The sequence below is a fragment of the Megalobrama amblycephala genome, linkage group LG16 (assembly GCF_018812025.1).
Source record: "Megalobrama amblycephala isolate DHTTF-2021 linkage group LG16, ASM1881202v1, whole genome shotgun sequence".
In the NCBI taxonomy this organism is placed as follows: Eukaryota; Metazoa; Chordata; class Actinopteri; order Cypriniformes; family Xenocyprididae; genus Megalobrama; species Megalobrama amblycephala.
This window is the reverse complement of record NC_063059.1, coordinates 22,006,787-22,034,186: the sequence shown is the minus strand read 5'-3', so window position 1 is coordinate 22,034,186 and position 27,400 is coordinate 22,006,787. Positions and strand designations below refer to the sequence as shown.

The window sequence follows — 27,400 nt, the reverse complement described above, 5'->3', positions numbered from 1 at the left end:
CTTTGCCATCGGCATTACACTAATATATGTCTTGTCTTTAAGGCGGCACTTCCCTTTTTTCTCTCTTTTTGACTGGAACTGAAATCAATGGTCACGCAATTACAGAATGTGGATTTGTCAACCGACTTCTGGCTGCTAAAGAGCGTGTGGGGAGCACTATACAAATACCCAATAAGGAGTTCAATAAGATCAGCAGCACTGCTGATTGCCGACTACGGTCCCATCAAAACCAGACGGCCAGTTCCAGGTGTTTTATTCTGTCGAGAGGCAATATTGCATATTGGCAAAGAACATCAATGTTCACTCAAACGTCTCAAGGCGGTCTATTGACTCTCCACCAGGGAGCAGAGTCAACCATTTGGAAGTTATAGCTCCTTTCAAACTGTTTTAAGATAGGAACAAATGTTCTGAGCTGGAAAGTGCTGTCTCGAGAGGCTCCGTCACCGATAATTAGTGATCAATCACGAATTAGTTTAAAAGCTTGAAAAGAACACTGAGAGCATTATTAGATTGCAGAGATTCACTGCTCTCCAATAATGACTTGGATTTTTAAAGGAATGAAACCCTCCAATCGTTTGTCAGTCTCCTCTATTGCCAATCAGGCCCATTAATCAGGGGAAGGTCCGACCGGTCCACATCTGAAAGATCGCAGGTGCCAAACAGAAAGGAAGAAGGTAAAAAGGCGGCTTTACAGCTTGTGTAATTAGAGGATGTTAACACAGATGGAGACAACTACTTCAGGTTCATCACTATGTGGGGTAAGTATGCTTTAAGCATTTAATAAGTTTAATAACTAGGTCTTAAAATGCTAATCAGAGAGTCATTTTTGTTAATTCTGCCACCAAGATCTAAACTGAATACCTAAACTGAAAGGTATTTGCCGAAATTGTTTTCATATCACATTTTAATTGTACAGAATATATGTAGAGGTTTAAAATTGCACTCATCTAACGTAACCGATCTAAGATACTTCTAAGTCTGGAGTTTGCTATAGAAACCATTCTCTCCCATAAGGATCTCTAACAGTAGCTGACCTGACCGGCTCTCTGTAATTGAACAAATGCATCAATGCTGCATTTGTTCAATCTAATTTCAGGATGCTGCTGCTAGAGGGCATGTCTATCGAAGAAAACAAATATGTCTAATAGATCAGATTAGCCCACAAATCACAGGTCAAAGGAAGAAGCCATAATGACAAGATACCTGGGGTTAAACCAGGACATTAAAGATTTAACATTGTTGTCCTTAAAGGATTAGTTCACTTTCAAATGAAAATTTCCTGATAATTTACTCACCCCCATGTCATCCAAGATGTTCATGTCTTTCTTTCTTCAGGTGAAAAGAAATTAAGGTTTTTGATGAAAACATTCCAGGATTTTTCTCCATATAGTGGACTTCAATGGTCTCCAAACGGTTGAAGGTCAAAATTAGTTTCAGTGCAGCTTCAAAGTGTTCTACACGATCCCAGATGAGGAATAAGGGTCTTATCTAGAGAAACCATTTTCTAAAAAGAATTTAAACATTTTAACCATAAATTCTCATCTTGAACTAGCTCTCTTCTTCTTCTCTATTAGAATTCCGGCAGTGTAGACACTGCTAAGTGTATTACTGCCCTCCACAGGTCAAAGTTTGAACTAAATTGTCATAGACAATATGCTAGTGCAAGTATATAACAATTAGTTCAAACTTTAACCTGTGGAGGGCAGTAATACACTTAGCAGTGTCTACACTGCCGGAATTCTAATAGAGAAGAAGAAGAGCATTTATGGTTAAAATGTATAAAATTTTAAATTCTTTTTAGAAAATGGTCGATGGTTTCTCTAGATAAGACTCTTATTCCTCGTCTGGGATTGCGTAGAACGCTTTGAAGCTGCACTGAAACTGTAATTTTGACCTTCAACCGTTTGGGCTCCATTGAAGTCCACTATAAGGAGAAAAATCCTGGAATGTTTTCATCAAAAACCTTAATTTCTTTTCGACTGAAGAAAGAAAAACATGAACATATTGGATGACATGGGGGTGAGTAAATTATCAGGAAATTTTAATTTGAAATTTAATTTTAAAAGGCATAAGGGCCTTACTGATTGAGTAATAAGCTAAAACTTATAAAAGCTAGAAAAAAAGTTATAGTTTATATCTCAGTTTCAGTTATTATGGCTTAAACTATCAACATTAAATCACAAGAAAAGTTATTTATATTTTTAGATATCTGATAATTTGCTATTAATACTCACATTTTTAATAACTATCCTCTACTGTTGACTTGCAAGGTCTGCACAACAAAACCTGGCCAATTCTGATAAAGGCGCGAAGCAACTAATTGACTGAAATGATATTTTCAATCGACTTGTTTCGCGCCATAACATGTACGTCACCTGCAAAGGCGTGAAACCGGCTGACTGCAAATGAGATATCATACCTTAGGTGTGAGACGCTTGACTGTCTTCTCAAAACTTTCATCTCCAGATTAACGAGATAATGGGAGCTCTCAAATAAAGAGCCGATTTCTAAATGGATCCTTCTGGCCGAAATTCTGGACGCTGTTATGGCGCTATTTTTTAATAATGATATCTGCAGTGGGGATGGGGGGGTTGAGGCGCTGTCAGCCGCTGAGGAAAGGCCATAAGGTTGAACTATGACTCGTTCGAATAATTTCCGCGAATCGGTTCTTTCAAACATTGCTCTAAACATCAAGAATTTACTCCTACTGTAAAACTATTTCTAAGAACATATCGCTGTTTATTGTGTGTTTATTAATTAGGTTATGAGATTGTAATTTCATGTATCACAAAAGATTCATGTGCGTTAAATTCAAACGATTCGACTCAAAAGAACAATTCGTTCACGGATCTCATTCTTGAAAGGGACTTATACAGAACCCACAAGTTCGAAGAAACGAGTCACTAATAAAAATGGCACCAAATTTGAAGCATCTCATTTTTCCACGCTATATATTATTAGTCTAAGAATTTTACAGAAATATGGAGCTGTCGCTTTAAATATGGGATATTTGACAGTAAGACAAATGATATGACAAATGTATTCGTCTATGATTATCGATATACTGCTAAATAAGCTAGTCAAAATACAGTATGTTGTTAATTCAATCAATAATTATAATAAATATGGGCATCCTAGCTACACAAGGTAAACAAAATAGTAATTAATTTTCATTTGATGAAGGTTAAGTAGGGAAAAAGAAGCCAACTGTTTCAGAATTTAATTTTATGTGATTAGCTTGTGCTCACCGGTAGCACCTGAAGTCACATGGTACATTAAACATGTTCTAATTGACTGTTATTGTGCTGCATTTTCACATTTTATTGCCAGTGCTGGCAGATAAATAGCTTATTATCACTGGAAACTTACCGTGATTCCGATTCGAGTGTTTGAAACGTGGTTTTAAAACTGAAGTGTGTAAGCACCACTAGCCTAGCCTCACTAAAGATATTCGCAACAATAATTATTTTCAAACAAGTTTCCAGAACACTCCCCCTTGTCTGTTATTGGTCGAAAAAACTGACAGCCCCGCCCATATGCTGCAGTGTCCAGCTCATCAAACAAATAGAGCAGCGAAAGCAACACAGAGCTTTCATACTTTTTGGGAAAATCGACCTGCAAATGACATACTTATATTTGTCTGTTCAAATTATTCTGGGATGGGACAGGAAACCTTTTTAAGATTAATTACAATATTATTTATTTAAAAAATTACACACTTCAGCTTTAATGTAAAGATATTACAAATGCACCTAATATCCATTCAGCTACGCTAAAACAAATACACTTTTTCTGCATTCAAGTTACATTTGCAAGAGAAATAATTGAGACATGACTGCCTTTAAGCTCTTTAACATCTCATTGCAGAATTATACATATTTGCATGGCAGGACATGATCTTTAATCTTTATAATAAGTGCTGCATTATGCCACTGTGCATTTTGACATGTTAAAGTGATAGCCAATGCCCTGAGAAAGCCTCTTTGAAGGCTCAGTAAACACTACCACAAATGTTAATTTTTCAGTGCAGTCTCCTCTGTCCACCGGCAAACAAAACCTCTGCAACATCCTGTATCAAAATCTTATTTGCATAACTTAAACATGTGATTAGATCTGTTTAAAATATTCTCAGTTGTGTGCTTCCTGTGCAGGTAACATTTCAGTCTCTTGTGGAACGACCCTGCAGATAAGGTCATTCTTGCTGTAGGGTCTCTCTCCAGCTGAAGCTATGGTTGGGCCCATGAGTTAAAGGAAGAATTGGTGGATCCACTAGCTGCCAGACTCCTGAGTCGCCCTGCTCCTCACAGGCACAGAGACCCAGGTATGGAATCTGAACGGAAGGATCGGCTCCCATAAAGCATCACTTTTAAAGTGTAAAATTCAAATGTTTCAAGTAAAAGGATGAAACTAACCTTTCGGACTACTTGCACAAAATCTTTAGGATTCTGGGGAGAAAGACCCTGGATCTGGCGAGTGCAGGCCTCCAAAGAGGAAGCATGTCCCACAAACAGAATATTTTTTCCTGATGTAAAAAAAGACAAGGGGGTTATTAATAAAGATCAAGTGTGCCGCACATGTCCTTACAAGTGAAGACAACGCATTTCGATCGCCTCCTGGTGGCTGGATGCAGTATTTTTTATAGTCTATGGTAAAGATTGAGGGAGAATCATACATAGTCAAGTAAAGCAGCATCACTCACCCTTATTTTTGCAGTATGCCAAAATGTCTTTGGTCACCTGGTGGCTGCGATTAATATACGTATCATACGCCTCCGAGACTGTTAGCTTGCTAATGGGGATGTGGGGTCTGTGGAAAGGCAGCTGTTGATTAAGACTGAATTTGAAATGTAAATAGTTCACAGTATATGATCACTCCAGTTTTTACCTGTACGTTGTGTCTACATTAAGGTTGGCTGCAGCAAGTTCTGTGGGGGTTATCCAAGCAGGCAAAGATGTTCCTGACACCCATTTAGTCCACTCAAAAAGCCCAGGCTCCACTCGAATGCTTATTCTGCCATCTTGCTGCATTCCTAAAACAGTACATGACATGTCACAGAACATTTAAATATAGCATTTTTAATTAAAAGTAGACTAATAAAGTGAATGTCAATAAAGATTTTAACACAACAGAGTGTCATTCTTTATTATGAAGCAGCACAGAACTTTATATGCAAGCAATAAGGTACGAGAGGCTGTGCTGTATAATAAATAAGTCACGGCTGAAGGGTGTTGTTAGGCATGACGCAAAACGGATATATTAAAATATTAAAGCCAAAAAATATGTATCAATGCAACTTTCATGAAGTAAAATCACTAAAAGCCTTCCTTCCGCCGGAAAAAATAGTCCCTGACCGTGAACAGCAACAGAAGTTACATTATTACACCATTAGATGGCGGCAAAGACTGTCTTCATGAGTGTGTTACTCATTAGCGAAAACTTTTACATTGAAAAGACTAAATTGTTGTGAACATGGAACAAGACGCAACTGACAAATGCTTTGACTAGCGCTGTCAGTCATGGGAAAACCCCTTAACTGTTAAAAGGACAAGATAATACATCAGACTTTTAAACAGATTTTTTTATTATGAACATAGCACTGACCTGAAGGAAAATGCTAAATCTGAATGCAGGTAATACTTTCTCACAATACTCTTCTACATAACACAGTAAGCTTCAATGAACAATATAAATTGAGAACATACAGTTTACGTTGCTAAGAGTGGTTGCTAAGGGTGTTGTGTAGTGATACACAGAACCGTTGGGTGAAGCGGTCATAGCTGTGTTTTATCGTGAATAAAACACAGCTATTGACCAATCAGAATTTGTTCTGAATAAGCTACTGTTAAATTCAAAGAATATGTAGTGGATTGAGTGTAGTGGAACATGTTTATAATGTTTGAAAAAATGTAGTTTGTACCAGTATTTTACACTATTTTTGAATATCATGGCCTAATAAAATGGCTAATTTTTCTCTCAACAATGGTGCAACATACTCAGCTTCTAGAAAATAAGGTCAATTATAAAATCGTGCTGTATTATTAAAAAGTGGTTTTACAGGGGACCATTTGCAGCAATAAAGCAAGCATATTGTGTTCATTATTCCCACACATATTAACTGGATTTAATCAGTGTTGTAATTATGAGGGGGTCCCTGGAAAGTTTTCTACCCTTTAAGGGGTCCCTGGCCCCAAAAAGTTTGAGAATCCCTGCTTTATTTCAGCATTCTTATCCATTACACCTCTGCTGCCTAAAGATTCCCGACTATGTTACGTACCTCTGAGGATTTCATGAGCTGTCTGGACACATCGGAGACTGGGTGAGCAGTACACAAAATCAATACTGGTATTACTTTCAAGCAGAGCCTCACCTGGAAATCAGACAGATGACATAAAAAGAGCCTGATGGACAATTCAATTGGGGAATACATGTGAACATTAAAAGACTGTGCAGACATACCCACTATCTTAGCCTGTATAGATCCAACCACTGTGATAGGAGCATCCATTTCATAGTCCCTGTGTGCTCCACCCCAAGCAGGCAGTGCAGCAGGCATATTCAGGTTACTCCTCACGTACCTGCCTACAGGGAGACAAACTGAGCTGGCAAACTAACAGCAACATGTGAGCGAGGCGCCACGACCCATCTGTTCAGATTACCTTTGGAGTCAGAACACTGTGAGAGCCAGTGTTTCCCAAACACAACATCCATTCTCTCTCCATGCCGACAGACAAACAGGGTCCTTTTAGGGGGCCGAGACTGGATGTTGGAGCGAAGCACCTACCATCAACAGCACAAAATGTGTTAATAAATGACTCAATTCATTAGTAACTGCACAAACCCAAAGTTTATTTTTAACTCAAAAGTGTTTCTTTGTCATAAATAATTAGGCACCTGCATAGGTTGGCAAATAACACTCAAGATGGCAGACTCTCCCAGCTTTGAGTTTTCAAAGCATCGAATGTTGAGCAGCGCATCCAATGCTTTGCTCTCTTTGCAACTCTTTTCTGAAGGAGAAGTACAAAAGAAGGAGTGTGACCTGTTTAAGGAGAATGAGAAGAGTTAAACGCACTGCAAAACATTGTCGTTGCTAACATGACACCTTTAACACTCATTTTGACTGTGAAAATGAGATTACAACGATAAAAGAAAGAACATTTTTACATTTTTTGACAATGTTGAGTGGTGTTACAGTTAACCAGCCACAATGCTAGGATGTTATGTGTCAGAACTAGGTTTTCTACATGACAACAATATGCTAAAAATGGAAACGTTTTTTTCAATGTCAATGTTTTTTCAATGTTTTTACAATGTCGTCAAAAATCCCGATCTGCGAAAACAACAAAAAAATGCTGTATTATGCTGCCAGGCCAATAGTTGGCGATGTCACTATCTAAAGAAACACTACGTGCTGATTGACTGAACACATAATATGCATGCGCATTAAGTCACCGTTTTCACAGAGACGATAACTTTCAATGTTTTCAAGTTATTAAAATATGCCAGTTGTGTAAATGAATGGCCAAAACACATAAAACGTTTTCCGTTTTTAGTTGAAAACAGTGTTGTGTAAACGGCCCCTAAGTTTACTAAATAGTTTTCAACATGTTTCTATGTGTTTGCTATTAATTTCGGGTTTTGTTCAAATGCTTAAAGGGATAGTTCACTCATGAATGAAAATCATTTACTCACTCTCGTAATTCCAAACCTTTATTTTCTTTCCTCTGTGGAGCACACACAAAAAATTTACATTTGTATCCAAACGACATTGGACCCCAATGACTTCCATTATATGGATAAAAAAATGCTGAGACATTTCTCAAAGTATCTTTTTTTTTGTGTTCCACAGAAGAAAGAAAGTCATAAAGTGTAGGAACGACATAAGGATGGCTGCATCCGAAATTGCATACTTCCCTATTATATAATAGGTGAAAAACAGTATGTGAATAGAGCAGTATGTCCGAATTCACAGTATTTATAAAACAGTAGGCGAAAAGCACCCAGATGACCTACTAATTCCATCAAGATTCTGAAGTGGGCATCCAATGGACACTTTACTATCCCTTGAGGCCACGGGAGTGGATTTGTGAATGGCAGTGAACTGGCACTGGTAGGTCTCAATGACAACATCCCGAATGTAGTACGTCTGGTACAACACACATTCACTCTATATAGAATTTTTTTTTTTTTTTTTTTAATGGATGCGAAGTAATTTCTTATTCAAAAGAAGTACCTACTCAGGAAGTATACGATTTCGGATGCAGACGATTATGTTTTAGGTGAACTTTCCCTTAAACCCCAAGCGATGTGAATGAGTCTTGCTGAGAACTGATCACAGCATTTGGAGAACTTACCCATGGAAAACCCACGTGTCAGACTCATCAGCAGGGCTCACATAATTCTCAGGCAGCAGTCCAGAGATGCCTGTTCCCAGAGATGTGCCATACACCCAGCCCTCACTGGTACTCATTTGCTCCACTGTAGATGAGAAGATAAAGTCTCCTGGCACTAGCTCCAGCTCATCATCATTCTGAGGAGTGTAGGGGTACAGCACTCGCAAAGTCTGACAGTGAAACAGAGGTTAGTGTGCATAAAAGTGCATTTGCATGAACTAGCAAAACATTAAAACCGCATGAATGAGATTAATAGTAGGACATACGGCTCAATCAGGCCTCACCTCATGATTCGCAAATCGCATGTCCCGTGAAAACAGGGCAGCTAGCCAGTCACAACCCAGCTTCACCTCAATCCCTCTTGCCAACTTTTCCAAGGAAGAATAATGATTGGTTGGAAAGTGATAGGCTAGAGTCAAATGAAGCTGCTTTTTATGTGGTTCCACATGAACATCTATGAAATAAATAAATAAATAGTGTCATGAGCATTTTTATGAATTTAAATGGTTTGTTTAAAACATAAATCATTCAGAATGTTTAACTGTTTAGCTTTTTATCTTGGACAATTATAGATTTAAAGGGATAATTCATCAAAAATGAAAACTCTGTCATCATTTACTCACTCTCATGTCTTTCTTTTTTTTCTTTTTTCCAGAAAAGCAAAAAAGGTGATTTTTTTGTTGCTGCTCTTTTCTATATATTGAAAGCATAGTGTCCATGGGTTGTCAAGCTCCAAAAAGGAAAAATAAGCACCATAAAAGCATAAAAAAGTAGCCCATACAACTTTATTTCAACTAACAAAAAAAAAAGAAGACTTTTATTAGTTTTAGTGCTAACACTTTACAATAATGTCCAATTAGTTAACATTAATAAATGCATTAACAAACATCAACTAACAATGAGCAAAACATTTGTTGCAGTTTTTATTAATCTTTGTTAATGTTAGTTAATAAAAATACAACCTGTTCTTTGTTCATGTTAGCTCAGGTACATTAAATAATATTAAGATACAACTTTTGATTTTAATAATGTATTAGTAAATGTTGAAATGAACATCAGCTAAGATTAATGCATACTTTTACTGTATTTTTCATTGTTAGTTGATGTTAAAGGGTTAGCTCACCCAAAAATGAAAATAATGTCATTTATTACTCACCCTCATGTCGTTCTACACCCGTAAGACCTTTGTTCATCTTCAGAACACAAATTAAGATATTTTTGATTAAATCCGATGGTTCAGTGAGGCCTCCATAGACAGCAATGGTTCTTCCTCTCTCAAGATCCATAAAGGTACTAAAAACATATTTAAATCAGTTCATGTGAGTACAGTGGTTCAATATTAATATTATAAAGCGACGAGAATATTTTTGTGCGCCAAAAAAACCCAAAAATGACTTTTTAACAATATCCAGTGATGGCCGATTTCAAAACACTGCTTCAGAGCATTATGAATCTTTTGAGTCGAATCAGTGATTCGGATCGCGAATCAAACTGCTGAAATCACGTGACTTTGGCGTTCCGATCCACTGATTTGATTCATAAAGCTCCGAAGCTTCAAGAAGCAGTGTTTTGAAATTGGTCATCACTAGATATTGTTACAAAGTCATTATTTTATTGTTTTTGGCGCACAAAAAATATTCTCATTGCTTTATAATATTAAGGTAGAACCACTGTAATCACATGAACTGATTTAAATATGTTTTTAGTACCTTTATGGATCTTGAGAGAGGAAGTACCATTGATGCAGGCCTCACTGAGCCATTGGATTTAATCCAAAAATATCTTATATATCTTATCTTAAATATCTTTGTGTTCTGAAGATGAACGAAGGTCTTACGGATGTGGAACGACATGAGGGTGAGTAATAAATGACATTATTTTCATTTTTGCGTGAACCCTTTAAATAATAGGCTATGGTTAACTAATGTTAAGAAATGGAACCTTATTGTAAAGTGTTACCATTTTAGTTAACAGTATTAACACTGAAACAAAAATTCATGTCATTATTCGGTGATAATTAAAGGGATAGTTCACCCAAAAATGAAAATTTGATGTTTATCTGCTTACCCCCAGCGCATCCAAGATGTAGGTGACTTTGTTTCTTCAGTAGAACACAAATGATGATTTTTAACTCCAACCATTGCCATCTGTCAGTCAAATAATGGGAGTGAATGGGAACTCGAACAATAAGAGTCGAAAAAACATGCATAGACAAATCCAAATTAAACCCTGTGGCTTGTGACGACACATTGATGTCCTAAGACACGAAACGATCAGTTTGTGCGAGAAAACAAACAGTATTAAGATAATTTTTACCTCTAATACACCATTATGTCCAACTGCGTTCAGCACTCGCTTAGTGAGGTCTGATCGCGCTCTGACAACGACAGTGATGTCTCGCGCATATACTTCAATGAGTGCTAGACATCACTTCCGTTGTCAGAGCGTGATCAGACCTCACTAAGCGAGTGCTGAACGCAGTTGGACATTGTGGTGTATTAGAGGTAAAAAATGATATAAATACTGTTCGGTTTCTCACACAAACCGATAGTTTCGTGTCTTAGGACATCAATGTGTCGTCACAAGCCGCAGGGTATAATTTGGATTTGTCTATGCACGTTTTTTCGACTCTTATTGTTCGAGTTCCCATTCCCTGGAGTTAAAAATCATCATTTGTGTTCTACTGAAGAAACAAAGTCATCTACATCTTGGATGCCCTGGGGGTATTCAGATAAACATAAAATTTTCATTTTTGGGTGAACTATCCCTTTAAATCTTTAAAAATGCCATGCTCATCGGAGCCGATAGCCTCGTTGTCAGCACTCTGACATACAGCACAACTATGCCTCTGACGACCTGAGTTCGATTCCCAGCTCAAGGTCCTTCGCCAATCCTGTTCCCCTCGCTCTGCCCCATGCATACCTGTCTGATCTATAACTGTCCTATTCAATAAAGGTATAAAAAGCCCAAAAAATCTTTTTCTTTCTTTCTCTTTCTTTCTTTCTTTCTCTCTTTCTTTCTCTCTTTTTTTTTTTTTTTTTTTCAAAAAATGCCCTGCTTTTTTGAAAAAGGCAGTTTGGACATTCTGCTAAATTTCTACATTTATGTTCCAAGGAAGAAATAAACTAATACGGGTTTGGAACGACATGAGGATGAGTAATGAGCTGATTAGAAAAAACGTGATCACTATGAAGGCACCATCTGTGACAAATGCTCTGATCACGCCTCCCCACCAGCTTTAGTGGCAGCCTCCACAGCGAAGTCAGCCGCAAACTTCTTCAGTGTCTCAGCCACCTGCTCCTCCACAAAGAGGCCTATGAAGTTGGTGGAGGTGTAGAGCTCCAGGGGCAAAGGGCTGGGGAACCGTCCTCTCCACTGATTCACTGTAGACTGCAGCGCTTCACACAGAGCCACTAGTTTATTGTCTGGACACTGTAAATACATAAAATGAAAAAATGTAAAAAAAAAAAAAAAAAAAGAAATTCCACAACATAATTATAATATGTCAAGATTAAAATAGAATCTGTGACTCACCATAAAGAACTGGCAGAGTGTGATGTGTGGAAATATGTTGTGAGCTTTGTTCTTTCCACAAGTCAAGCGAGACTGCTGCCAGAAATGGGAAAGCTGGTTTTGTAAAGGCCCACTGGGGCGCAGGTAGAGCACGTACTCTCTGGGTAAAGGGTCATCCAGGAAAGGGTCATCCAAATGTGAGAAAAGCCTAAGGAGACACATGCACATGATCATAAACGCTAAAGCATAGCTAATCCAGCATATAAAGTCTGTGTAATTGTAACTGTCAACAAATTATTCTACTTGTGTTATGTTAAGAACAGCTGGATTGATGCAAATGAACCACTAGAGGGCAGTACAATTCCTTAAGACAGAGGTCTTCAACCCTGCTCCTGGGGACCCACTGTCCTGCAGAGTTTAGCCAGAGATGGTCTTATAACAGTGATTGACTGCCGCACAACTCTGAAGGAAATTCAGTGACGTCAAGGCTGCAGTGTGAATGGTTATCAAGGATCCAAGATAGTCGTTATGCTGTTTCCAATGGTAGAGCCACAGACCCTCGTATCTCCCAATAATAAGACCATCTCTGACCTAGGTCTTAAAGGATTAGTTCACTTTCAAATAAAATTTTCCTGATAATTTACTCACCCCCATGTCATCCAAGATGTTCATGTCTTTCTTTCTTCAGTCGAAAAGAAATTAAGGTTTTTGATGAAAACATTCCAGAATTTTTCTCCTTATAGTGGACTTCAATGGCCTCCAAATGCTTGAAGGTCAAAATTACAGTTTCACTGCAGCTTCAAAGGGCTTTAAACGATACCAGACGAGGAATAACGGTCTTATCTAGCGAAACGATCTGTCATTTTCGAAAAAAATGTAAATGTATATGCTTTATATAAACAAATGATCACCTTCCAAGTATGTCCTACCCCTTCCCTATTCTAGTACTTACGCATATACATTTAAATTTTTTTCGAAAATGACCGATCATTTCGCTAGATAAGACCTTTATTCCTCGTCTGGTATCGTTTAAAGCCCTTTGATGCTGCATTGAAACTGTAGTTTTGACCTTCAACCGTTTGGAGGCCATTGAAGTCCACTATAAGGAGAATAATCCTGGAATGTTTTCATCAAAAACCTTCTTTTCGACTGAAAAAAGAAAGACATGAACATCTTGGATGACATGGGGGTGAGTAAATTATCAGGAAAGTTTATTTGAAAGTGAACTAATCCTTTAAGAAGTGCCAATTCAAGCATGGTAATAGTCTGGAGTGCAGTTAGGAAAGCTCACCAGTCACATGCCAGCTGAACACTTCTGCCTCCAGTTGATGCCAGAGCTTTCAGTCTGTAAAGAGAGAATATTTTAGAATTACCAGCAGCTACAAGTGACAATCATTCATCCTGTATCCAAAATCATCCAAAAAAGAATGATATAGGAATTTAGTTCGAACATGTGGAAAATCTGGACTGTAAATTGCTATGGGCAATATATAGTCCATATATTTAGAATGTAGTGGGCCCTGACAATCATTCCATACCTTTCATGCCAGTGTGCTGAGGCCATGTCAGCCACACATACAAGACCTTTTTTTTGATTGTACAAAATTTACTGTTGAACGCTTTAATCTGATTGGTTGATGAACATTCTAAGGTGTGCAATTATTTTTAGGGAAATGAACAGCTAAAGTAGTTACAGGCAGTTCAAAGGTCCTTACGGCCTACAACAGCAAAAGAACAAAAACCAACAATAAAGACGCCGCTCTCGCGATTTTATTCAACGGAGGCTTTGGATGAGGTGTGTAAGAAACCTGACAAATGTCAAGGTGTGGTAACATATGTGACTAAATAAAACAGTTTAGGGTGTGAGAATGAGTGTGTGCAGTGTAGACTAAAACTTCAAAGTATTATCAAGTTATGTTTACCACAGGCTTTATTTTACTCATAAACTGGAAAACCCTATTATAAAACCCCATAGGAAAATTTTGAGGGAACCAGTGGCGAATTAGTCTTGCGGGTTCTGACGTCATCCCTGCACCACTCTATTGTGACAGAAATGTATTCATTTGTGACAAGAGAATGAGTCAAGAAAAATTCAATGAAATGTGGGTGTCACCTGGTGGCTATTTCTGTGAGAAAAGGCTTTAAATGATCCGCTGCCTGCAGCATCCTCCATGTGCCATAGCCTACTAGCTGGGACTCCTTCTTTATGTAAACAGACGTGACGTAATGACGCAAAGACGAATGGCTACATGCTTGAATTTCCCGCAGAAACCCACCAGTACCATTTGAATTAGAAAACATTATTACAAGCTTACCGTTGTGAATTGGGCTAGGGTAAGGAGGAAGTTTTGAACACTGGCTGGTTATGTACTTGCTCAAAAACTCATTTTGAATAATTTTTAAATAAAAAAAGTTACAGACTGCAGCTTTAAAGGGTTAGTTCACCCAAAAATGAAAATTACAGTATGTCATTAATGACTCACCCTCATGTCGTTCCAAACCCGTAAGACCTCCGTTCATCTTCGGAACACAATTTAAGATATTTTAGATTTAGTCAGAGAGCTTTCTGTTCCTCCATTGAAAATGTATGTACGGTATACTGTCCATGTCCAGAAAGGTAATAAAAACATCATCAAAGTAGTCCATGTGACATCAGTGGGTTAGTTAGAATTTGTTGAAGCATCGAAAATACATTTTGGTCCAAAAATAACAAAAACTATGACTTTATTCAGCATTGTACTGTGTTTCGAAGATGAACGGAGGTCTTATGGGTTTGGAACGACATGAGGGTGAGTCATTAATGACATAATTTTCATTTTTGGGTGAACTATCCCTTTAAGTACACTATGTGGCCTTTTATTTTTTTATTATTATATCATTTGCAAGTACAGTTAAAAATATACTAAGATTTGAAGTACACTACAAGTGCACATTCAATACAATAAAGCACACTTTTTCACAAGAGTGTGCATATGTTGAGAACAGGTAAATTTAAAAAAATATGCATGGTTAATATAAATGGTTTAGTATGCTAATATGCACTGTTGCTAGCTACAGCAACTAGTAATTTACTACAAGGGATTCAGTTCAGCTAGGTTTACTCTACTCCAGGTAGTTCAGTAGTTTAAAGGTGCCCAAGAATGCTTTTCACAAGATGTAATATAAGTCTAAGGTGTCTCCTGAATGTGTCTGTGAAGTTTCAGCTCAAAATACCCCATAGATTTTTTTAAATTAATTTTTTTAACTGCCTATTTTGGGGCATTATTAACTACACTGATTTTGGCAGCGCGCCGCCCCTTTAATTCACCTGCTCCCTGCCACACGAACTCTCGATTATATTACAGCGAATTTACAAAGTTCACACAGCTAATATAACCCTCAAATGGATCTTTACAAGATGTTCGTCATGCATGCTGCATGCATGTGTCAGATTATGTGAGTATTGTATACTGTTATATTGTTTACGTTTGATTCTGAATGAATTTGAGGCTGTGCTCTGTGGCTAACGGCTAATGCTACACTGTTGGAGAGATTTACAAAGAATGAAGTTGTGTTTATGAATTATACAGACTGCAAGTGTTTAAAAATGAAAATAGCGATGGCTCTTGTCTCCGTACAGTAAGAAACGATGGTAACTTTAACCACATTTAACAGCACATTAGCAACATGCTAACGAAACATTTAGAAAGACAATTTACAAATATCACTAAAAATATCATGCTATCATGGATCATGTCAGTTATTATTGCTCCATCTGCCATTTTTCGCTGTTGTTCTTGCTTGCTTACCTTGTCTGTGCACAGATCCAGACGTTAATACTGCCTTACCTTGTCTAATGCCTTGAACATGGGCTGGCATATATGCAAATATTGGGGTCATACATATTAATGATCCCGACTGTTACATAACAGTCGGTGTTATGTTGAGATCCGCGTGTTTTCTGGAAGTCTTTTAAACAAATGAGATTTACATAAGAAGGAGGAAGCAATGGGGTTTGAAACTCAATGTATGTCTTTTCCATGTACTGAACTCTTGTTATTTAACTCTGCCGAGGTAAATTCAAATTTTGATTCTAGGGCACCTTTAAATTATTTAATTTAATGTTAAGAAAAAAAATTTTTCACTGTGTGGAACCGCTGCATGTAATTTAAGTGCATTAAGCATCTTGTGTTGTGCAGGCCTGAGTGAGTATACAGTATGAGGAGAATATGTTTATGAGCTTTTGTACAAGAGCCAAGATGCACTTGTCATTTTCCGGTGGACCATGTGTCATATTGAATCTGATAGACTATGTGCTCACACTATGACTCCATGTTTTAAAGGCCTGTTGCAGTGGAGAACATGTGTAAAAAGAGATGAGATGATATTTTTATGATTTCTAACATGTGAGCCAGTGAAAGAGCTGATATGCTGCGTGGGAGAGGTTATCACACTTCTCTCGCACCTCAGTGTCTCATTCACACTGTGATTGCTTCTTGAAGTGAGAATACTGCTTTAAAAAGTACTTTTTATGATGCAACGGAAAGTATTTCAGTATTAAATGCAGTTTGGGTCATATTTTCTTTGATCTTGATAGTTTTCTTCATGGTTTTCAAAGATCTTTTTTGAAACATCTTTATTTGACATCTTCCATGTGATTACTATTAATTTTTCTGCAATTTAATTATAGTTACTTCTCTTGTAATTGCATTATATATAGAACAATTATATATAAAACAATAGTGTTTTTAATGTAACCTTCTCCCTTTAAATTATTTGGTCAGTTCAAGAATTATTTATGCAATTTTATATTATATATTTAAAAGAATTAAAAGAGCAGTTTCATGTCTAACTGGTTGAGTTTGATATGGGATTTAGAAAGTAATTATTTATAAATAATGCAATACTTTTTAGAGAGTAATTAGCACAGTAATCTAATTACACTGTTGAAGATGAAATTAGTAACTATTAATTAATACGTTTTTTTTTTAAATAACTTACCCAACACTGCCCACACATGACATGCGGGGGAAAAAAATATGTACATTGTGGCCAAGAATGAACAGTTCTTTCCCATGACTTACTAACAAGTTTTACTCATCCATTCCCTCGTTTTAAGTAAATTGTGCGCACAATATAATAATTCGCTCTCTTGTTTTACTAAACCGTGGCCACATTGTAATAATTTATTCCCTTGTTTTAGTCAAATCAAAGCGAGGGAATGAATTAGTTCAGTGTGGGAATGAATTCTTAAATTGTGGCCACAAAATATATTTTTTATTATCTTTTAGCCTTGTTTTTGTCAGTAACAATTCTGTGACCCATGATGACCACGGCAGTTGGGCTACATAGTGTCATCAGAAGAATTAACTCTTTCCCCACCATTGATGGAATTTTCTGTCAACAAAAACCACACCCCTATTTTCTACAAACCACACCCCTATTACGTCCCCTACAATAAAACAGCCATTCTGGATGTCATCAGAGCCCCTCCCTCTGAAATTACTGATGTTGTCAGAACTTGTCACTAGTACTGCTCTTCACTTCTCCTCACTTTTTAAGCTTCACTAATCACCGCCTAGTGATAAGGCATACAGATCATATGACATAGATCACCAGATGCCATAGTCATCCTGTTTGTTTTCATCAGTTTTTAAAGTATAAAACTCTACAGTAAATTTTATATTTTTGGAAGGGGTAGGTTTAGGGTAAGGTTTAGGTGTGGGGGGGGTAGGTTTTTGCTATAATTACCATAAGTCTGTATTAGAATTTATTTTATGTTTTACAACTAGCTGTAATTTAAAACTTAAGATTGAAAAGCAATATAAGCTTGTTTTACAAACATTTCATACATAAAACATAATTTAAAAGCTTTTAAACCTTAAAACCTTTAAAAGATACACGTGAGGCGTAACTTCTTGTAGTAGGCGTAATTTGCACGGGTGTGGTTTGTAGTTCTGAAGGAAACAGACACACCTTCTCGATTTTTCCGGCTTTTTGTGTTTTCACTTTTATATGGTAGGGGGCGCTATTACACAACTTCTGAAAGAGTAGAGCAGCTCTGGATCAAAACCAGCAAAAAAGGAGCAGAAACAAGCAATAAAAGCATTGCTTATGCATGTTGTAGTCTGTTTTAAAAAGAAGAAAAAAAGAGATTTTCTCAGCTTTTTTTTTCAAAATGTTGCTTCTTTTTATGAAACAAGTGGGTAAGTAACAAAAGAATGAATGAAGCTAGAATAAAAACATTTTGTTGTTGCTGTTTGGTTAAAAGCAGGCTCTGTTTTTTCTTTTTGATATATTGCATGTTCAGATATTCAGACAACAAAATATTCTGGGAGCCATGAAAATTTTGTGAAAATTATGAAAAATGCTGGCAGTGACAGGCAACTTAAAAAAAAAAAATGCTGGCGGGGAATTAAAAATTGGCAACGGACCTAATGAACCAGGATGTTTCATGTGGCAGACATTTAAATGTACTTTTTGGCATTGCAATATTCATTTAAAAAGGGCTATATTAAGTGTTTTGTTCTTGTCTAAAATGTACGTTCCTCATTTTTTAACAGCCTCATGCTGCCGAGTAACGAGATAAAGGCCTGGTTTCGCAGATAGGGCTTCGATTAAGTCAGGAATCAGGATTAGGTCTTAGTTTAATTAGGACAATTAAGTAGCTTTTATAAATGTGCACTAGGAAAAAAAAATATTACTGGTGTGCATCTTGAGACAAAACAATGGAACTGACATTTTAAGATATGTCAGTGCAAGTTGCTTTCAGTTAAAGCAGCTCAAACATGCATTTTAGTCTGGGACTCAGCTTGAGCCTTGTCTGTGAAACCAGGGGAATGTGTGTAACCTTTAAGATGTTCATGAAAAAAATGTCAGGGTAAGAAAAACTACACCCAAATTTGCCATTTCCAGAAAACTTGGAACATGCTGTCATTATTAGAAGAGGTACATTTAACAGCATATGCGTGACCAAATAAGCCTCTCATTGAACAAAAAAGACACTGTGAGACTGTGACTGTGGTTACATGGGATTGTAGAGTGTATTAGTGTTTCAGCCTGTGTGAACAGGTCATTTTAAGGCCTCACATAGCCTTATTTCAACTATTACCACTGAAGCGAAACCTCAGGGTACCAGGACTTCCCCTAAGCTCTTCTGCAACGACCTCGAACAGGAAAGAGATTACCAAAGCCACGGACAGTCTGCATATTTGTTTGCTGTGAACCTGATCTCTCAGTATAAAAAAATATAGTTAACAACATCGTAGAAAGCAGGAGCAATGATATGGTTCATCAGATATTATAGCAAGTTAGATAATCGAGTTAAAAACTGACCTTTCAGTTATTACGTCCCTGTGATGGTTTAAAACAGTTTAAACAAAGCCCAGCAAACAAATTTTGTTTTAAATATTGTTTCAAAGTACATTAGGTCTCTCACAATTATAATAATAAAAAAAAATTGGTATAAAATGTATACATTTTAAACTTAACAGCAGTCAACATGTGTTGTTTTTATATATATATATATATATATATATATATATATATATATATATATATATATATATATATATATATATATATATATATATATATATATATATATATATATATACACACACACACACACACACACATATACATATATATACACACACACACATACATATATATATATATATATATATATATATATATATATATATATATATATATATATATATATATATATATATATATATATATATATATATATATACACACACACACATTATATATATATACACACATTATATATATATATATATATATATATATATATATATATATATATATATGTTAAGGCTGATATGATACGGTTAGTTGCATTTTAGTATTTGCATTAAACATTTTTTTTCCGTTTCCCCATTTTCTAAGAACAGACCTGGACTTTTTCATTAAAAAGCAGTCCAAATCAAGTCATCTCCCCCCAGTGTAGTAGACTTAATCACAGCGATAACAGGCCCTAAATACTTCATCATGCACAAAATATGCACTGCGAAAAACAGAAAAAGAGACCAAAGAGGTTTAAAAGTTATCAAGGTGATGACAAAACAAATCCATTTTAATGGCAATCTCATTTCATGCAAAAAGCGCTTGACAACATGAAATATTAACATGCATACCAAGCATGATATCGGAAACATCCACTGATTAAAATTTAAAGTAGGTCATAACGCTTGAAGTAACATTTTCCCATCAAATAACCAAATATGCTTCTTAAACCAAGATAAAAAACTGAATAACCGCCCACACACGCCTCACGCGCAACCCGTCATGTCCTAAGATGCCTTTTTATGTCTTACACGCTATTTCCAATTTACCCTGTATTACTCATATACAATTTGCTGAAGTGGTGCAGTGGGGGTGAATCTTTACAAATTCCAGTGACACATATGATAATGAATTAATTTTGATGACTGTTCATACAAAAAGCTTTTTTGTCCATTTTTTACTCATTGAATTTGTACATCTATATGCTTGTTCATTGAACAAAAATATAAATGTAAAATGGAGAGGGGAAAAGATTTGTTTTTAAAAGCATATTCAAAAATCAATAATTTGACCATTTAGTAGCCTACTACTGCTTTTTTGCCACACCTCGCTCACAAGAGCAAAACCTTTGCATTGTATTTGTGGTATCTGATATATAAATAATCTAAAAGGAGATTATATTTTGTGGATATTTATATTATGACTTCGCATTAGCAACCAGCAGCCTGTAAACAAGATTAACTTGACAGGTTAAGGTTTACTGTCTTAACACAGTTCAGATCAGTGTATTTTTTGTTCTTGTTTAATGATGCATCTAACATCTTTCTACTAAATCACTTCTGATAATCTCCACAAAGCGTCTTTTCATAATCATCCAGCTGACCAAACAGGCATGAACACACCTTTCACTCGGCTCATTGGGGAAATCCCACAGCTCAGACCTCTGCATCCCTAAGTTTCCTGTTTACAGATCTTCCGTTTAGCCTGATTCTTTGCCAAGAGGCTCAAGAGAGTCACTGCAAACCAGAATAACACTTTCAACAACTAGTTTTGCAGACAGATAACTAATGTGTTTAGAATATGCACTACTGCAGTACTGAAATGTTTAGAAATACACGTACACAATATCTTTTATAATACTAAGGATGCATTAAAATCGATCAAGCGTGACAGTAAAGACATTTATAATGTTACAAAAGATTTCCATTTCAAATAAATGCTTCAAAAAAGCTCGAAAAACATATCACGGTTTCCACAAAAATATTAAGAAGTACTGTTTCAACACTGATGATAATAATAAGAAATGTTTCTTGAACAGCAAATCAGCATATCAGAATGATTTCTGAAGGATCATGTGACACTGAAGACTAAAGTAATGATGCTGAAAATTCAGCTTTAGCCTCGCACACATAAAACACACTTTAAAATGTATTAAAATAGAAAACAGTTATTTTGAATAGTAACAGTATTTCACATTATGTGTGTCTTCCAGAGATTCATTCTAAGCAGGAAGGTGGAAGGACACCCGCATTTGGACACACGGCTCTCATTCTGGCAATCGTACAACCGCCACAGATGGTGGACTCACAAATGAGAGAACACACACTGATACAGGCCCCTTATAAACAGTGGAGGAGTGGAAGAGTAGGCTGACTTTATAACAACTGCCTCTGTGGATCCCACTCTTGCGCCTGTGCCTGTTTTTTCAGCGGTGAAGGAGAGGTTCGCTCCCTATTGATGCTAGTGTGCTGGTCTACATCTGTTTCCTTTATCCCAGCAGCCACCGAGGGAGCTGAGCCAAAGAGGAAGAAGAAAAAGATACGATTGATCTCACTGACGCCCGGCAAGAGCAACAGACACTATCCCACAAGCCCCAAGGCCCGCAAGTACCAGCTGCCATCCCCTGCCACACAGAGCGCACAGCTGTCCATCCCAAAATATGGCCAGCCAACACCTGCAGGCCTGTCGGCAAATGTGGCCAGACCAGGGCAGGCAACAGTAAGGGACAACTGACGGCCCACTTGTATCCGCAGAACATCACATCAGAAACATGAAATGCATCCTTACGGGCCTCGCATAATGTGGCCTTTCAGTACGGAAGATGATCAGGACCTCAGTATTTATACACCGGGAGGTCATGGACACTATCTCATCTCCTGTTCTGTAATATTTCAGGAAGGAAGTTGATGACATTTACACAGTGTGACCCTGAGACAAAACCACAGTGATACAGCATTATTATTATATGTGCAGACTGACTACTGGTAAATGCTACCTTATTACAAAGCAGTAATGGTGACATACGTATGAGCAAGAGAATAACGAGAAGGACTGGTTAGTGTAGTCAGACTTAAAGGGATAGTTCACCCAAAATGAAAATTATCCCGTGATGTACTCACCCTCAAGCCATCCTAGGTGTATATGACCATTTTCTTTCAGACAAACACAATCAGAGTTATATTAAATAATATTCTCGCTCTTCCCAGCTTTATAATGGTAGTGAAGGGGATTTTGAAGCCCAAAAAAGCACATCCATTCATCATTAAAGTAATCCAGGGGGTTAATAAAGGCCTTCTGAAGAAAAGCGATGGGTTTTTCTAAGAAAAATATCTATATTTAAAACTTTATAAACTCTAGCAGACAACCGTATGATTTACTGCGTAAGAATAACCCCTGACACGATGTATTGACGACCGTGGAAGCACAGAGGAGAGAGCAAAACAAAACACCGGTCACGTGTTAGAAGTCTAAAATGATCATTTTTAAAGAGAAATGTCGGAGGATTTTGATATAAGAAATGAGGAGCTTGAGTTTGTTGTCCAGGCTTATTTGTTTGAACCGCAAGACACGTTTCCTACATCACCTCAGGAGTTACTCTTTCGCCATAATTCGAGCTAGTTATTATAGTTTATAAAGTTTTAAATATGGATATTTTACTTACAAAGACATCACTTTGCTTCAGAAAGCCTTTATTAACCCCTTAGAGCCATTTCCCTTTGTGTTCACTGTATGAACACAAACGGACCAATTTCATTTGGACCAATTTTATGATACTTTTACTTTTAACTTTTTTTTTCTCTCTTTTTTAATTTTTGGGCTTGACAGAATCCAGTTCTCATTAACTTTCATTATATTAAAAAAAGTGTGGGAAATATATTCTTCAAAAAATGTCCCTTTGTGTTCACAGATGAGAAAGTCATACAGGTTTGGAACAACAGTAGGGTGATTAAACGATGACAGAATTTTCATTCTTGGGTGAACTGATAAATTCTGTCATCGTTTAATCACCCTGCTGTTGTTCCAAACCTGTATAACTTTTTCATCTGTGAACACAAAGGGAAGCTTTTGAAGACTATATTTCCCACACTTTTTTAATATAATGAAAGTTAATGAGAACTGGATTCTGTCAAGCCCAAAAATTATAAAAAAAAAAAAAAAAAAAAGCACATTAAAAGTATCATAAAATTGGTCCAAATGACTCATGAACTATCAGTTTAGGTTGTTACTCAGTGAAAATCTTGACATCTGCCTAAACTTGAAATGCCACAAACTTGGTGAGTTTATGGGAGAAGTTGTGATGTCTAATTAGTGAACGAATTATTCTTGTGAAACAAACCTTCTCAAATAATCCACTAGTCTGAATGATTGTATTGATCAGAATGATTCTACTGATTGGAATGATACAGATCAGAATGATGGGGAACAAAAGAAGACAGAATTTTAATTTTCCATAAATAAATAAATAAAAATAACAATGCAAAGCAGTTGTAAGCAGTTCCACTTGCAACAGGACCAAACAAGTAAACACCAGGACCACAAAGAAAGAAAAAAAAGCCTTCCCACACCAGACTGAGCGCACATCGGCTACATGTGCTTTATTTAATTTTGAACAGCTGCATAGTCTTGGGTTGTCTCGCTTATGTGCCAAAATAAGAATGAAAATAAAAACCTTGTGACCTACAAATCATTCATGCTGTAATGAGCACAGATGTTGCTTCTCACATGTTACAACTTTACCATCTTTTTACATTGACTGGGTCTGTATGATGGTGGTCCTATCTCAGTTGGTTCACAGCAGGGCAACTGACAAGCAGAGGTGTAAAATATTTGAGTAAATGTAATTAGTTACTGTACTTGAGTATCATTTTGGCTACTCTGTAGTTTTACTGAGTATTAGCAACTTTTACTCTTTACTTGACTACATTTTTGAATAAGTATATGTACTCTTTACTCCACTACATTTGTAATGAGCAATGCGATTGCTCATTACATTTTGCATGGCATTTAACTTTTTCTGCAGCAGTTTATTTCTGCTTCAAAAGAAGCAACATGGCCATTTACAGGGCATTGCAAGTACTAGATCTTTTGTGTTTTGCCCTTAAAGGTGCCCTAGAACGTCTTTTTAAAAGATGTAATATAAGTCTAAGATGTCCCCTGAATGTGTCTGTGAAGTTTCAGTTCAAAAATAGATTTTTTTTTTAATTCATTTTTTTAACTGCCTATTTTGGGGCATCATTAACTATGCACCGATATATAGGTTGCGGCCCCTTTAATTCTCGTGCTCCCCCGCCCCCGGAGCTCGCGATTGCCTTGAACAGCATAAACACAGTTCACACAGCTAATATAACCCTCAAAATGGATCTTTACAAAGTGTTCGTCATGCAGCATGTCTAATCGCGTAAGTATTGTATTTATTTGGATGTTTACATTTGATTCTGAATGAGTTTGAGGCTGTGCTCCGTGGCTAAAGCTAACATTACACACTGTTGGAGAGATTTATAAAGAATGAAGTTGTGTTTATGAATTATACAGACTGCAAGTGTTTAATAATGAAAATAGCGACGACTCTTGTCTTCGTGAATACAGTAATAAACGATGGTAACTTTAACCACATTTAACAGTACATTAGCAACATGCTAACGAAACATTTAGAAAGACAATTCACAAATATCACTAAAAATATCATGATATCATGGATCATGTCAGTTATTATTGCTCCATCTGCCATTTTTCGCTATTGTTCTTGCTTGCTTACCTAGTCTGATGATTCAGCTGTGCACAGATCCAGACGTTCTGCCCTTGTCTAATGCCTTGAACATGAGCTGGCATATGCAAATATTGGGGGCGTACACCCCGACTGTTACATAACAGTCGGTGTTATGTTGAGATTCGCCTGTTCTTCGGAGGTCTTTTAAACAAATGAGATTTATATAAGAAGGAGGAAACAATGGAGTTTGAAACTCAGTATATGTCTTTTCCATGTACTGAACTCTTGTTATTCAACCATGCTGAGATAAATTCAATATTTAATTCTAGGGCACCTTTAACTTGTCAACATGGTTACTTTACATGAATGCGAGTGCATTAGCAAGTAGTTGTGAATCGCTAGTGTTTTATATATGAGATGAGGACATAACTGCAGCCGCCGATGAGACTGAAACTGGCATGTCCAGTGCAAGTAGGCTTTAACTTTTTAATTTTACTTAACATTATATTATTTATCGGTTATACTGAAGAGAGCTTTTAGAAGGGTATTGATTTACTTATGCTCTTTTAAAGCAATTGAGCTTAACTGAGACTTGATTGTCTATAGATGTTTAAGAGGCTGTTCTGTTGACCTTGATTTATTGCAATTTTGAGTTGTTCGGTTTTATTTTGATTATAGAAAATAAATATGATTGCTCTTCTCACAAATCAACTGTTTCTTGTGTTTCACTGTTTTGGTGTTGAGGACAAGTGCACCTTTGAGCCTATATTTAGTATAAGTACTGTTAAAATCAGATACTCTAACCCCCGGTTTCACAGATAAGGCTTAAGCTACTCCTAGACTAAAATGCATGTTTGAGCTGTTTTAACTGAAAGCAACTTGTACTGACATATCTTAAAATATGTCAAGATGCACATCAGTAATGTTTTTTTCAAGTGTATGTTTTTAAAAGTTACATAAATATCCTAATTAAACTAAGGCTTAATCCTGGCTTAGGCTAAACTCTTGTCTGTGAAACCGGGCCTAAGACTTTTACTCAAGTTGTTTTGGAATTGGTGACTTGTAATGGAGTCAAAGGTATCTGAACTTTTACTTAAGTATGGTTTTCAGGTGCTCTTTACACCTCTGCTGACAAGTGTGAAAGCTCTTAACTTTAAAAGAGTCCTTTACAGGAAATCATGGCAGTTCACTGTTGTTATGTGGGTCAATACATCCATAAAAGAGACAGACGAAAAGCATATTAATAACTCCTATGACTACGCTTGACACACAAACACATGCTAGTTAATACAAATGCATGAGTGACTTCAAATAGGACATTTAAAAAAAAAGAAAATGTATATGTAGCCTATATATGTATGTGTGTGTGTGTGTGTATATATATATATATATATATATATATATATATATATATATATATATATATATATATATATATATATTTGTTTTGTTTTGTTTTTGACTAAGCAAGTCAATGACGTTCTCAAATGGCATGACATCTTAACACTGGCATAATTCACTAGTTTAATTCGTGCTCTCTGTGGTTTTTTGGCACAATTACCAAAAATAGGCTAGGTAGCAGACTTTTCTCGTGTGATGCTCATTGTGTCTGCAAAAACACAACAGTGACCTGAATGACAAACAATTTAAAGCCTTTCTTGTAAACGATATAATTACAATCCATTTTAATTGCAGGATAACCATTTTTTTCATGTGTGAATGTACACTATCCCAAAGGTTATTCAGTTAGTTTCGTGATTTTATACTGACTTGAAGTCAAAGTAATCCACCTCAGTAATTTAATTAGGTTCAATAGCGTCTTCAGACAGCCTACAGACGAACTTTGAAGGACAAAATCATCTTTATTATTTATACAATGGTTTTAAGAAGAACGCCATTATAACCTCTATTATAGATATAGGACTTACGCTCTCTGCTGAGGAAATCCCATCGATAGCAGCACGTCCAGATTTGATCCATGTTTGACAGAGACGCAATTGTTCTGTCTCAGTCTGCGTGGAATAATCTTTGAGTAAAGATCCTCCTTTGCTGCCATCCTTCAGTCCCATCAAATGATACTGACGACGATAGTCGGATACGACACATCCACATCTGCTTATTTAGCGATTCACACTATGACTGCAAGCATAATCAGTCCCTCCTACTGACAGCGGCAGCCTATGTTTGTATACAGTAGTAGTAGGTACAGTAGATTAACGAGCTACAGATATTGTCTGTGTCGCAAAACCTAGTCAGCTGCCTACATACTAAACATTTTGACCATCATAGGCGGGTTCCTAGTAAGAACACGGCAGCATATTTGAGCAACGCGCCTGTATGCCCCCCAAAAAATGCTATCTATGTAGGCAGGTCACGAGGTTTTGAGACACAGCTCCTCAAGTGTTATGCATGTCAAACTAGCACTCGTCATGCTTGAAGCTAACCTTCTTTAATTAGTCTAATTTACCTAAAAGCCCGAGATTACTGTTACACGCAT

At 36.6% G+C, this 27,400-nt stretch overlaps 1 protein-coding gene across 1 annotated transcript; it reads right to left on the bottom strand.

Moving 5' to 3' along the window:
- Nucleotides 1–3,674: 3,674 nt before the first annotated feature.
- ubash3bb (ubiquitin associated and SH3 domain containing Bb) lies at nt 3,675–27,261 on the bottom strand. Its single transcript, XM_048161152.1, has 14 exons — nt 26,832–27,261; nt 13,195–13,248; nt 11,925–12,111; nt 11,624–11,822; nt 8,675–8,844; nt 8,352–8,560; nt 6,892–7,036; nt 6,657–6,777; nt 6,457–6,579; nt 6,275–6,367; nt 4,885–5,029; nt 4,700–4,806; nt 4,413–4,522; nt 3,675–4,330 (listed from the first exon to the last, which is right to left on the bottom strand). The coding sequence occupies exons 1-14, from the start codon at nt 26,957–26,959 to the stop codon at nt 4,193–4,195; spliced, it is 1,929 nt and encodes a 642-aa protein (XP_048017109.1). The 5' UTR covers nt 26,960–27,261; the 3' UTR covers nt 3,675–4,192.
- Between the last annotated feature and the right edge of the window lie 139 nt (nt 27,262–27,400).